Source organism: Anabrus simplex, chromosome 2, assembly GCF_040414725.1.
Source record: "Anabrus simplex isolate iqAnaSimp1 chromosome 2, ASM4041472v1, whole genome shotgun sequence".
NCBI lineage: Eukaryota > Metazoa > Arthropoda > Insecta > Orthoptera > Tettigoniidae > Anabrus > Anabrus simplex.
The window spans coordinates 860,395,300-860,408,639 of record NC_090266.1 but is presented as its reverse complement, the minus strand read 5'-3'; the positions used below and the strand labels follow the sequence as shown (position 1 = coordinate 860,408,639).

The following is a 13,340-nucleotide window of genomic DNA, read 5'->3' as shown; positions in this document are numbered from 1 at the left end:
ATTTAATTTAATCTTTTGTAGTGCTTGTCAGCACTATTGGTCAATTTTAATGGAAGAGGCAAGCTGTTTAAAAAAAAAAATTCTTCAGAAGTGTCATGTAACGTTCCTGAACAGCATTGTTTACCTTTGTCCAGTAGTATGTGACTAGCCCGATGTAATAAGGAACTGTAACGAGTTCGCGAGGTCGTAGATAAATAAATATCAGACTGGTAGCATCTACACCACTATTTATTTAATCTAGTAACAACCACTTACACAGGTACACATTACACTCGTTAGCGTTTTCTTTTATTCTTTCTGTTCACTCGCGCTACCACTATAGACTAATACTTACAGGTTAAAGAGTCACGTCGCATAGTTCACATACACACACACACTTGTACTCAACCACTTGTACCCTAGGGCAGTTAACTGTACACTGTATCCCAAAAGCAGCCGCACACTACACAGTTTGCGCTCATCTAAACACAGTCTTAGATTCACACACAGGATAGTCTTCATTCTGCAAGCTTCCACGTTGCCTTTCTGCTCCGTTCTCCCTTGTCGCTAAGCTGTATTATTTGCATCGGTCGTCAGTATCACTCACAACAGCACTCAGTGCTCCTCAGCGCTGCCACTCACAGGACTGAACTGTATCACTCTCAGAATGAGCTCAAACTAAATTGGCTCGTGTTCATCTGCCGCCTATATATAAGACGACCAAATGTTCCAGAATGTTGTCGTAGCTGGATACATCCAGAAACCTTGCATCGTAGAAGACTCCAGATTAATTATCTCGTAATTTCCATTCAGTCACGTGCTTCCACTACGAGAGGATGAAGACGGGGCTGGCCTTGCACTAGATTTGTCCATAAGTGATACAGTTTGAGAGGAAGCGGGCGGGCCACATGAAAGTCATCACAAGCCCGCCCAAAGTCGCAAACTGGAATGGCAGACACTATAACCATTACACTGCCCCTTCCTTAAGGCTGCTCGTCCCGAGCTGCTCCACGGTATGGTGCCAGGCGATCCAGGTGAACAACCGACATCTTGCCCCGGGAAGGCCGCTGGACCCTGTAGACAACGACATTGATCCTGGTGATGACTGTATATGGCCCTTCCCATTGTGACTGAAATGGAAATCTTCCAGATTTGTCACAATATTTTGGGAAGATAAAGACATGGTGGGAGGTGGAGACAATGTAATGAGATTAGGGTGGATTAAGGATGGCAAACCACTTTACTTTTGGCCAAAAACTGCTGGTTAAGGACAGTATGAAACTGCATCATCATGGTGTAACAGCCAGTTTCTTTTTAACAAACGTTTGGGACCACTACTTCCCACATTTTTATGCCACTGTAACAAAATCAATTAAAATGAGCATGACCTTAACACTGTTCATCATCAGTCTGGCCTTTTAGAGGCGTGTGGCCTCCGGAGTGGCCTGGTGCATGTCTTTCAAGTTGATACAGTACAGGTGAAATGCACGTCTGTGAGGACGGGGCCCTACCTAAGATGAATCCTAATGCTGAAGATGGCACGAACACCCAGACTCCGAGCCAGAGGAATTAACTACTGTAATGGAAGTTTAAATCACCAACCCAGCCAGGAATCAAACCCAGGAGCCGTTGGGCCAAAGGCCAAGATGCTAACCATTTAGCTATGGAACCAGACAGGAATTAGGTGAAAAATGAAATGAAAACCTACAACCTGTTTTCCAGTCATTGACCGGGTCAGGGATGGATGAATGAAGCAGATATAGGCTATTAGTATGATGGGGTCGCCACTCCCAAAGTGATATATTAACGACTGATAGATGCTATGAAATGAGAATGGAGAGTGCTGCTGGAATGAAAGTTGACAGGGAAAACCAGAGTACCCGGAGAAAAACCTGTCCCGCCTCCGCTTTGTCCAGCACAAATCTCACATGGAACGATCAGGATTTGAACCACGGTATCCAGCGGTGAGAGGCCGACGCACTGCCGTCTGAGCCACGGAGGCTAGGAATTAGGTATTGATTGGAATAATTTTATTAAGTGAAATGTGTGATAAATTTCCAAAAGGAAAAGATTAGATAAAAATTGACACATAGCCTGCCACCTGGGCAACAGCCCCAAATGCAAAAGTTAATACTCAAATTCCTATATCCCGATAATATTGCAGTTCAAGTCCCCGGTGCAGTTTCGACAGAAATTATTGTAGACAACCTATCATATTCCAGCATTTAAGAACACTTCTACTCTCGGTCCCGCATAGTAGACACAATAATAGTAATCCACCAGCTGTAAAAATCATATAACCACACTTCAGTTGAGAACTGTGGCCCAATATTGGACTGAATGCAAATCACATGCGTCATCAAGGTTCCGGCCGACAAAATATGATCACATCAAAGGAGGATTGCTGTATTGGGCGCGAAGCACATTGTAACCCCTTTAAATCTGTACCGGGCGAATTAGCCGTGCAGTAAGGGGCACACAGCTATGAGCTTGCATCCGGGAGATAGTGGGTTTGAACCCCAATCTCGGCAGCTGTGAAGATGGTTTTCCTTCGTTTCCCATTTTCACACCAGGCAAATGCTGGGGCTGCACCTTAATAAAGGCCACAACCACTTCCTTCCCACTCCTCAGCCTTTCCTGTCCCATCGTCGCCATAAGACCTATCTGTGTCGGTGCAACATAAAGCCAATTGTAAAAAAAAAAAAAAAGTACACATCTACGCCCGTCATCCGGGTGCAAATGGACTGTCTACAACACCCCGTGTCAACCCGCCCAATTGGTCAGAGACTAGCAGCTGCCAGACTACAGAATAATACCAATGTTATTTGCTTTATGTCCCACTAACTACTTTTTATGGTTTTCGGAGACGCTGAGGTGCCGGAATTTAATCCCGCAGGAGTTCTGTAATGTTCCAGTAAATCTACCGACACGAGGCTGATGTAATTGAGCACCTTCAATCATCAACGGACTGAGCCAGGATCGAACGTGCCAAGTTGGTGTTAGAAGGCCAGCGCCTCAACCGTCTGAGCAACTCAGCCTGGCTCTTAACACTTTCAACACTATGCTCATATGGGATACGGGCGCGCTGCCTTCCTGCTTCTGGACGGCACCCGTATATGATACGGGCATGATTTTCTCGTGTGTTTATATCCAGCTGCACGTATCACGTACGGTTCCCGTCCCTTGGTTGGAGGTAATAGTTCATCTAGTGACCACTAGAATGCAGCAGTTATCGGGAATTTCAAACTGAAACGATAAACAGGGTATTTTCTCCTTGCCGTGACCTCTACCGAAGCACTCGGTGTGCCGTGTGCTGCGCGCGCCAAATCTGTCACGCTGTCAGCTGTGTTACTGTGTAAACATGTCTTCACGCCGGCTCAATGATAGTGATATTTTGGATATTTTATCGGGAGAAGCGGGTTCAGAGATGGATGAAAGTGATGACGACCCTACTTACAAACCGGATAACGTATGAAGCGATAGTTCAGGTAAGATTTTTATTTATTACGTCACTTTGGAACGTAAGTGTTTAGCTGTATTATTTTACTCCGAATACAAATGATAAAAATACTTCGCCTACAGAAATTTGGGTTTATTTTTTTCGTTTGGACAAAGAGACGCAGGCTGATGATTCACCTGTGCCGGGAACATCTGCTAGATCACCTGAACCTGATGATGAATGGTCAGAAACAGATGACCAACCACAGCTACTTGTCTTCCAGTCGGCATCTGGTTCTACTCAGTTTTGCGTGGGGAGTGGCGAAATGGATTGTTTCAGTAATTTTTTTAGTGACGATGTGATAAAAAATATAAAAACAGAAACTAACAGATATGCAGGTACGACAATTGTGGCAATGAAACGTCAGGGCAAACTGAAGGAAAATTTCATGTGGCACCAGTGGTCTGCAGTAAAACTTCACGAAATTTATTGGTTTTTTGCAACAATTTTGCATATGTGTGTGGTGAAGCTACCCAAACTTAGTGATTATTGGTCTACTGATCCCTTTTATCAGACAGGATTTGCCAGTCGATTGTTGACTCGTGATAGATTTTCTGGAATTTTATTTATGTTGCACCTAAATGACAATGTCACCTTCATCAAGAAGTGGGAACCTAATCATGACCCACTACATAAACTCAGGCCTTTCTTTGATTTTTTTGTGCACAAATGCATTGCCAGTTTTCAGCCGTATGAGAACCTAACAATAGATGAGGTTATATGTCCCTTCCGTGGTCGAGTAGGGTTTAGGGTTTATTTGAAGAATAAGCCCAATAAGTACGGTATGAAAATGTATGTACTTTGCGATACGGCAACAGGCTACGTATTGAATTGTGAAACATATACCGGATCCGCAGGGAACGCTGACAACAGCATTCAGGCTCTTGTAGATAGATTATGCTTACAATTTTTCAGTAAGGGCCACCGTATTTATATGGACAGGTACTATATTAGCCCCTCCCTACTGAATATGCTGTGGCAAAAGAAAACCCTGGCTGTTGGAACTGTCATGAAAAACAGGAAGGGTTTACCACCAATGTTCAAGATAAAGAAATTGAAGGACGAGATGATATTTTTGAGGAAAGGGCACCTTCTTGCTGTGAAGTGGAAGAGCAAGCGGGATGTTTTATTCCTTTCAACAAAACATAAGGCTTCCACTACACTTGTTTCTGGTAGATCGAAGGGTGGTGTCATACAGAAACTAAAGCCTGACGTAGTCATCGATTACAATATAAATAAAACTGGTGTTGATAGAGCAGATCAACTGAACAGTTATTAACCATTTGCACAGAAGACAATGACATGGTGGAAAAAGCTCTTCCTCCATTTGTTCCTTACAAGGTGCGTTGTATAAATAATGCGACCAAATTCATAAAAAAATCATTTATTGAATATATTCATACAAATAATCAAAAATCTTCAAAATAGCACCCTCTTGTGTCGATACACTTCTGGAGGTGGTGTTTCCATGCCTGGAAGGCCTTTTCCGGAATGTCCTTTAAAGCCGATGTACCATGTGCCTGGATTCTTTCAATCGTGTCCCAATGTTTTCCTTCCATGACTCCTTTTAACCGAGGAAACAAAAAAAAGTCAGCGGGAGCCAGGTCAGGACTGTAGGGAGGCTGGGGAACCAATGGGGTGTTGGTCCTGGCCAGGAAGTCGTTGACAATGAAGGCGCTGTGACTCGGCGCGTTGTCGTGATGAACTTTCCACATGTCCTTGATGTCGCTTCGGCAGCGCGAGACCCTCCTTTTCAGTCTTTTGAGCACTTCCAAGGAGAAAGCTGAATTTACTGTAGTCCAGGTTAGTATGAATTCATGGTGGATAATGCCTCTGACGTCAAAGAAGGCAATGAGCATGGTTTTGCTCATGCGTGCCTTCTTGGGACGGGGCGACGATGGGGTGTGCCACTCTGAACTCTGCCTTTTTGTCTCAGGGTCGTACTCAAAAAATCCATGACTCATCACCAGTGATAACCGAGTTAAAAAAATTAGGGTCATTTTCACACATTTCCAACATTTCTCGGCACCGAAGCACTCGCATGTCCTTTTGTTCGTCGGTCAACACTTTTGGGACCAGTTTGGCACACACCTTTCTCACGTTCAAATCTTCGGTCACAATGCGGAAAACGGTTGTTTTTGCCATGTTTAGAGTTTGTGCTATCAATTGAAGGCTCAGCTGTCTGTCAGAGTTCAAACAATCGCGCACACGCGTCACATTTTCGTCGACTCGTGAGGTTGATGGCCGTCCACTGCGAGGTTCGTCGGTGATCTCCTCTCGGCCCTCCATGAACGACTTGTGCCATCGGAAAACTTGTAATTTGGACAAGCAATCAGTCCCAAAGGCCTACTGAAGTAATGGAAACGTTTCGGTGGCGGACTTCCCAAGTTTAACGCAAAATTTGATAGCGTACCGTTGCTCTACAGAACGATCCATTGTGCCGTGTTACATGAACTCAAAACGAGCTTGACGGAAACGCACGTCCTGACTCTCCGGCAGCTCGCTGCAGAATGAGACAAAGAGCGTTTGAAGCTAACACCCCCCTCCACCTAGCCCAGCAGGTTAGAACCGCTGCGGTGTACAGTTGCGTCAGAAAAAGATTGGTCGCATTACTTATGGAATGCACATTGTATGTCTGTTGTGAATGGTTTCATTCTATATAAAGGTTTCATTCTATATAAAGAGATCTCAAAATCAAAGATATATCTTGTGGATTACATGAGAGTGATCAGTTCGCGGTTAGCAGCTAAAGGAGGAGGAGACATCTCAAGGCTGGAACATATTCCCTCCCCCAGTGTTGACAGGACTTTTGCTCGCCATTTTCCAGAAAAGGTTCCTCCAATGAACAATCAAGTGAATGCTACTCGTTATTGCAAGGTATGCTCAGACAGGGGCAAGAAGGAAAGTGGAAAACGCGTCAGAAAAGAGAGTAGATGGTGGTGCAAGGAGTGCAAAGTAGGACTGTGTATAGTCCAATGTTTTCAGGACTACCATACGAAAGCAAATTATTTCTAAATAGGTAAATATTTTATTCCACTGCATTTGTGTTTATTTATGGCCTAAGTAGTCGCATTAAATGATTATTTTTTATTGTTTGAGCAAGCTTATTGGTATAACCTCAATGTAAAAAAAAATTCCGTACTATTTTTTTTTTTCATGTTTTTCACAAGACTAGTATAATTAAATTACTTCAGATATTCACTTGTTGATTAACATCTTCATTTTGGATGGTTGACACCTTCATACGGTATAAAAATCAGGCATGTAATATGTTTTGCTGTTCCATAATAACATGTTAAAAATTAGCAAAAAGACCCAGTTCACAGCCAGGATCCATGTTAAAATATGGTAGTGTTGAAAGTGTTATTATTCATCCTGTTTTGGGGTCGCTTATCTTGAGATTGAATTTCTGGAACTTAACCTTCCATTCATTGAGTCTCAACTGTACTTGTTCCTCAGTATCTTCCCATATCATAACACCATCAGTAAAAGCCATTGCATTTAGTTCACCAGAGGTTTTCTTGATGTTCTTCATTATGTCATCCATGATAGTGATATAAACAGTAATGGGGATAGCGCATTGCCTTGCTGGACTCTACTTTTGGTCTGGAACCAGGATGAATGTCCGTGAACCTGTTAGGCCTGAAGCCATACTGTTCCTCTTCTAACTGTGGATCTAAGATGACTCGCAATATGCTCCCTAAGATTTTCTCAAGAATCATAAGCCCATGAGAAAGGAGTGTTACTCCCCGGTAGTTGGAGCATTTTCAGCGATTTATCTTTCTTAAACAGGGGGAGAATGATACCCCTGCTCCAGTATGCAGGTATCTTGTCAGCTTTCCTGCTGCTTTAATCATGTCCATGCCTAAATATTCATCCTATCATTTAAAATACAATGATCATTTGTTAGAATCTGATTATATTCCTATGAGAATGAAAAATGTCATTCTGTTATTAATTAAATTAAATGCTTTCCTTTTAGGTATTTCCTAGTGTTTAATAATTTTGCATTAATTTGAACAGATTGGAAAACTTAAAGGTTATATATTAACTACGCTGAAACTGAAAAGTAAATGGCATCCGCTTTAACAATAAAACAAAGCAAAAAAAAGGCTTCCAAGATCTTTACAGTAAGTTATTTTACATTACTAGTCTACTGGAAAGGACCAAGGCACTCACTACTAACCAGTAAGCAACATTCCTGCCAAGTCTCCTTCTTCAGTCAATTTTGCCATCAAATGTTTTAGGTACTCGTTCAGTCTGTTGTCTGATAAGAAGGTGCAAGCAAAAGCCACACGATCTTCTACAGCAATTCCATTTTCATTCTAAAAAATACAACATCAAAACACTTCAGAGATCATCATGGCAAAAGCATTAATTTACATTTTCAAATCCAGATAGAGTACTAGTTATATCCACCATGAAGGTTACTATCATACTCACCAAAACACTATCATAGCTGTCATCATCATCAGTCAGGAACGCGAAAGTAGCACGAAGGTAAGGATCAGTCAACTGGGAACGAGAGGTAAGGCATAACTCACGCCACATACTACCTTTATCATCGGAAAAACCTGGAATCAAAGCATGACAATTTTCCTTTTACATATCATGAACAACAACAAATTACTGTAGCTGCAGTATTCTGCAATTTATTTAAATTGCCAAATATTATTCTTGGTAAAATATTATTGTTGATTTGTTTTAGAGGTTTTGAATGAGTTTTTATTTCAAAGTCTGTGGAAGTATATTTACCAGGGTCTTGAAAGAATTTACTGATAAAAGTCACTACTTGATCTGAAGCAAATCAAATAATTTTACACCTCAACAGTAGAAAGGAAGATTGTAATTCTTAAAATAGACTTTCAGCTATTAGATCATGACAAGCACATTTAATATCACTTTAGCATGTGTTACATGTACTCAATGTAACTTAATAGCTGAAAGCCTGTTTGAAGAATAATATGGCTGTGAAAGCTAAATGTTCAATCACGACGGTGACTGTTGATGTTGAACTATACCAGCGTTTGGGATATTTCTGTTCTTCAGCCCTGTGTGTACATGAAGAAGCCAATAATTTCCTTGAAAATTGTAAATTCAATATAATTGGTGATATACAAATTTGGCTGAGACAGCAAAATATTTACCTTAGAGCAAGTATGCTTAGTAATGAACAAAATTGCACAGAATCGGGATGTTGGAAGAAAGAAGTGACAATTCATGCAGAGTTTTCATACTAATTGATAAGCTAGAACCAATTTTTACATCTCTGTTAAGTATTAGCAAGAAAGTTCAGCTGCAATAAAATGTTGAGTCATAATGAGGATTCTTAACCTTGCTTCCTGTCAAGTAAGATTGTTTTTTTTACTGTGAAGTAGAGTTGGGTCGATTCGTGAAAGAATCGTTCATTTGAATGACTCAAAATGAAGAATCGTGTGAATCGATTCGCGGTACGAATGCTTAGTCGTTGAAATTAATTGTGGAATTTGTAGTCGCACAAGTAAGTATGAACCGTCGTTCAAATGATTTGTTGTGAATCGCTGAATTTGGAGTCGTCTGTGGTTGTAGCCAACTCCGCATGAAGTTGGCAGCGACCATTACCGATCCGTCCTGAAGTCTGCGAGTGAGAGATGAGGGTAATGGTGAGGACATACGTTTATAACACCTATGAACTCGCCTTCACGCTGTTTTAAGAAAGGTATTTCCGGCCTACAGTACAGGTCACCTACAGTATCTATGACAGAGTTGAAACAAAATTTTACATTTTCGCTTCGTAGACTTTCGCGGCCGGAGGTAATGCTGTCAATCAAAGTTGAATTCCGGATTGTTGGACAGCGACTATTTCATAGCCGACTATTCGTCATCGTTCCAGATGACTTAATCACCAGCATTAATTATACAGATGGTAATAAGTTCGATTTCCTAACATTTTGTACGGCTACAAAGTACTGCAATAGAAAAGCAAGAAAATGTTAATGTAACTACATAATAGTGCTTGACTGAGATGGACGAATCGCCTATTAGTGGGTACAGCAGAAAACAGGTGAAAGAGGATAACAGTAAAATCAAAACAATGATGTATGAAAACAATGAGTAGTACTCGTACCTTATGTTGGAGGATTTAGTAGACACATGATGCAAAATACATACTTGAAATTTCACTTGAGTTTATAAATTATGGTTGAGCAACACTATCTTCGATAATTTTGTGGACGTAAGGCGGCGTCTCAACTCAGTTAAAGTATTTCCAGCTCTGGAAAAAACATGCTCACACGGAACAGAACTACCGACAACACACAGTCGTCTTAACATCAGCTGGTGCAGCCTTGGATATCTGTTTCTTGCCACCACCTAAAGGGACCTGCCTTCCTTACCTGAAATGTTTTTTTTACAATTGGCTTTAAGTTGCACCGACACAGATAGGTCTTACGGCGACTATGGGATAGGCCTAGGAGTGGGAAGGAAGTGGCCGTGGCATTAATTACGGTACAGCACCAGCATTAGCCTGGTGTGAAAATGGGAAACCACGGAAAATCATCTCTAGGGCTGCCGACAATGGGGTTTGAACCCACTATCTCCCGGAAAAAGAGGGGAGGAAGGACGGAGGGGAGAGAGAGAGAGAGAGAGAGAGGTGGAATCCGACTTGAAATAAGTTCTCCTTGATCAGATTATAATAAGGTAACGTTTATTTTAATTTTCTTGAATAATGACTTTTCAAAACGAGTTTCCCATTCATTTTACGTCGCACCGACGCAGATAGGTCTTTTAGCGACGATGGGATAGGAAATACCTAGGAGTAGGAAGGAAGCAGCCGTGGCCTTAATTAAGGTACAGCCCCAGCGTTTGCCTGGTGTGTAAATGGGAAACCACGAAAAACCATCTTTAGTGGTTCGAACCCACTATCTCCCGGATGCAAGCTCACAGCTGCCTTATATGTCCTGTTGTGAATGATTTATTACGTATGTACCTTTTGGGCATAACATCAAATCAACTAACCTTCCGTAATTTATTTATTTTCTGAGATGTCAAATATTCAGATGTGATAAGTTACTCGCTTGTTGTTTATTCATCGCGAACAGTGAATATAATTTGGTTCATAATCCATATCAGCATGATGCACGTTGACATCAGTGGCATCCGGCAACAGTCTGGCTGCAATCAGGCGAGGTAATGACAGTTCGAACGGTACAACCACACATCAACACGTGGCCCTTGCCGTGCACTCGAAAGTATCCCGATCATTCTCCAATCAACGTGGATACCGCAGGCGGATACATGATGTATGTTTACATCATTTTCGATTCCCTGGATGATGGCACAAATATTGGAATATACACTGATGATGTAACTTTATGGCACATGTCGATGATTTCCATCCCATCCCTCAGTTTTAGGTCTATTTACTATCCGTGAACTCACAAAATTTTAAAATACGTGAGCTACTCATTTATAATTATTTTGTATATCCTACTCTTTTATCATTTTTGGTAAAATCCAGTATTGCGAATTATGTTGCTTGGCAAAATTCAATAAATGAATTTCAATTAGAGATGCAGTGTACTTTAATGTTACTGGTGATATTTTGTATGTACACGGAGTAGTGACTAATGAAGAAACCTCTCACGCATCTATGGGTCTTTGGAATCGTTCTCCGCCCGGCTTGAACGAGTCGCGAAAGAACCGGAAAAGAATCCTGATCGAATCGTAAGAATCGATTCGTAATGTATGAATGAATCGTTAGAATCAATTCTTGAAAAAGAATCGTATTGCCCAACTCTACTGTGAAGGCACCTGTTGAAGCTACAGACTACTACTACTACACATAATTATCGAGTGTCTAAATTAATACTTAAACAACTTCTTTTTGTCTCTCAGCAACTTAAATTTCAGCAACACTTTTTGACCCAGAAAATAAATTCTAATAAGGATGTATAGTTTTCAGCAAATTAAAAAATTATATTAATGTGCAAATATTGCACTGTATTAATGGAGTGGTACAGAACGGACATATGTTTGCACAATAACAGTGGTTCACACAAAAATAAAAAGTAAAAGATGAAAAATAACACCCAGAGCTATAAGGCAAGCATACTCACACAGATATAAGAACATTTTTTTTCTACAACCAATGGAAAATGTTGCCAAGTTCATATAATACTACACACATTGTTGTACAGGAGATATCAGTATTATTTTGTAGTAACACAGATAGGTTATGTTCATTTCCGCATTACACTTTCTAGTAAGACATTTGAATTTATGTACAGATGCTACATCCCATATTTATCTCTAATATCAATTTAATAATTTCACTGATCTTCTATATTCGATTATTTCTATCTTAAGATGTAGTGTTTACAGTGCACTATGTCTTCTGGTATGGGCTAGAATACAATTGTTACTTTCATTGACCTGTCTAAGTCTTATACTTGGCTCTGACAATATGAAAGTGGCTGAGGTATCAGTGACGCTAGTAATGCCATTCCTTATGCAGCCAGTCCCTGCTATGAAGGGTGTGAAAATGTTGCTCATAGGATCGGTTGGTGCATGCATTTCAGTGGGCTTGGCAGACTGATGTGCAAGAGCAACTTCTGGCTCAGTGAGGAAAGCAACGGGAAACTACCTCACTCCTCATTTCCCTAGTACGCCTCTTCAGTGACACCTAGGCCATCTATGACAGCTGATGGTGAACCTGTTGAGGATCCAACCAGCCTTCGGGCTGAATACCCAACAGACATACAAGGTGTTGAAAACTTACCCACGGCTGGCAGACTACAGAGAGGTTTTGTACCTTGAGCCACCTAAGAGTAGGAGGAATTATTGAAAGAAACCAGAAATAATCTGAAATAAACGTTCAACCTATTAGGTCGTGTTCTGTACTATACTATGTACTATATTTTGATTAAAATGTGGTCGTGAAAATTGAATATTCATAGACTTGGCCTACAATGAGTGACTTGCACGCACCCTACAGTGTGATGGCAGTAGTGCCAGACCTGTAGTTTAGATCCCTTCCGATAGAACAAATATGACCTAGGCCACCATAGCTCAATTGGTAGAGCAACCAACGCGAAGTTAGGGGGTCGTGGATTTGGATCACAATGGTGTCCGGTTAGCCATTTTTGCTCTGTACTTAACATCTCTTCAACACATACTATATGTATGGAACACAGCCTAATAGGCTGCAAGTTTATTTCGATTACAATGTGGTTGTGAAAATTCACTATTCAGTCAGTAAGTTTACCGAGCTTTATAGCTGTAGTCGCTTAAGTGCGGCCAGTATCAAGTATTTGGGAGATAGTGGGTTCGAACCTCACTGTCGGCAGTCCTGAAGATGGTTTTCCGTGGTTTACCATTTTCACACCAGGCAAGTGCTGGGGCTGTACCATAATTAAAGGCCATGGCCGCTTCCTTCCCATTTCTAGCCCTTTCCTGTCCCATCGTCGCCATAAGACCTATCTGTGTCGGTGCAACATAAAGCAAGTAAAGCATCAGTAACTTTTTATTTCATTTTTTTTTTTGCTACTTGCTTTACGTCGCATCGACCGTCTTATGGCGATGATGGGACAGGAATGGTCTAGGAGTGGGAAGGAAGCGGCCGTGGCCTTAATTAAGGTACAGCCCCAGTATTTGCCTGGTGTAAAAATAGGAAACCACGGAAAACCATCTTCAGGTCTGCCGACAGTGGGATTCAAACCTACTATCTCCCGAATACTGGATACTGGCCGCACTTAAGCAACTGCAGCTATCGAGCTCGGTCAATCAGTAACTATGTTTCAATTATTTGTTCTGAGACAAGCAAATGTTAGCTTGTGGTGGTGACACTTTTCAAGCGATAACTGGGTGTGGAGTGTAAAAGGAA

At 41.3% G+C, this 13,340-nt stretch overlaps 1 protein-coding gene across 3 annotated transcripts in view; it reads right to left on the bottom strand.

The window, feature by feature from the left end:
• Positions 1 to 13,340, bottom strand: part of mio (GATOR complex protein mio) — a 293,052-nt gene that overhangs the window by 101,513 nt on the left and 178,199 nt on the right. For all 3 annotated transcript variants that reach the window (XM_067141591.2, XM_067141592.2, XM_067141593.2), the window contains exons 10-11: positions 7,922 to 8,052; positions 7,665 to 7,803 (exon numbers count right to left, since the gene is read on the bottom strand). In XM_067141591.2, coding sequence (XP_066997692.2) covers positions 7,665 to 7,803; positions 7,922 to 8,052 — 270 coding nt within the window. The remainder of the gene's footprint in view (positions 1 to 7,664; positions 7,804 to 7,921; positions 8,053 to 13,340) is intronic.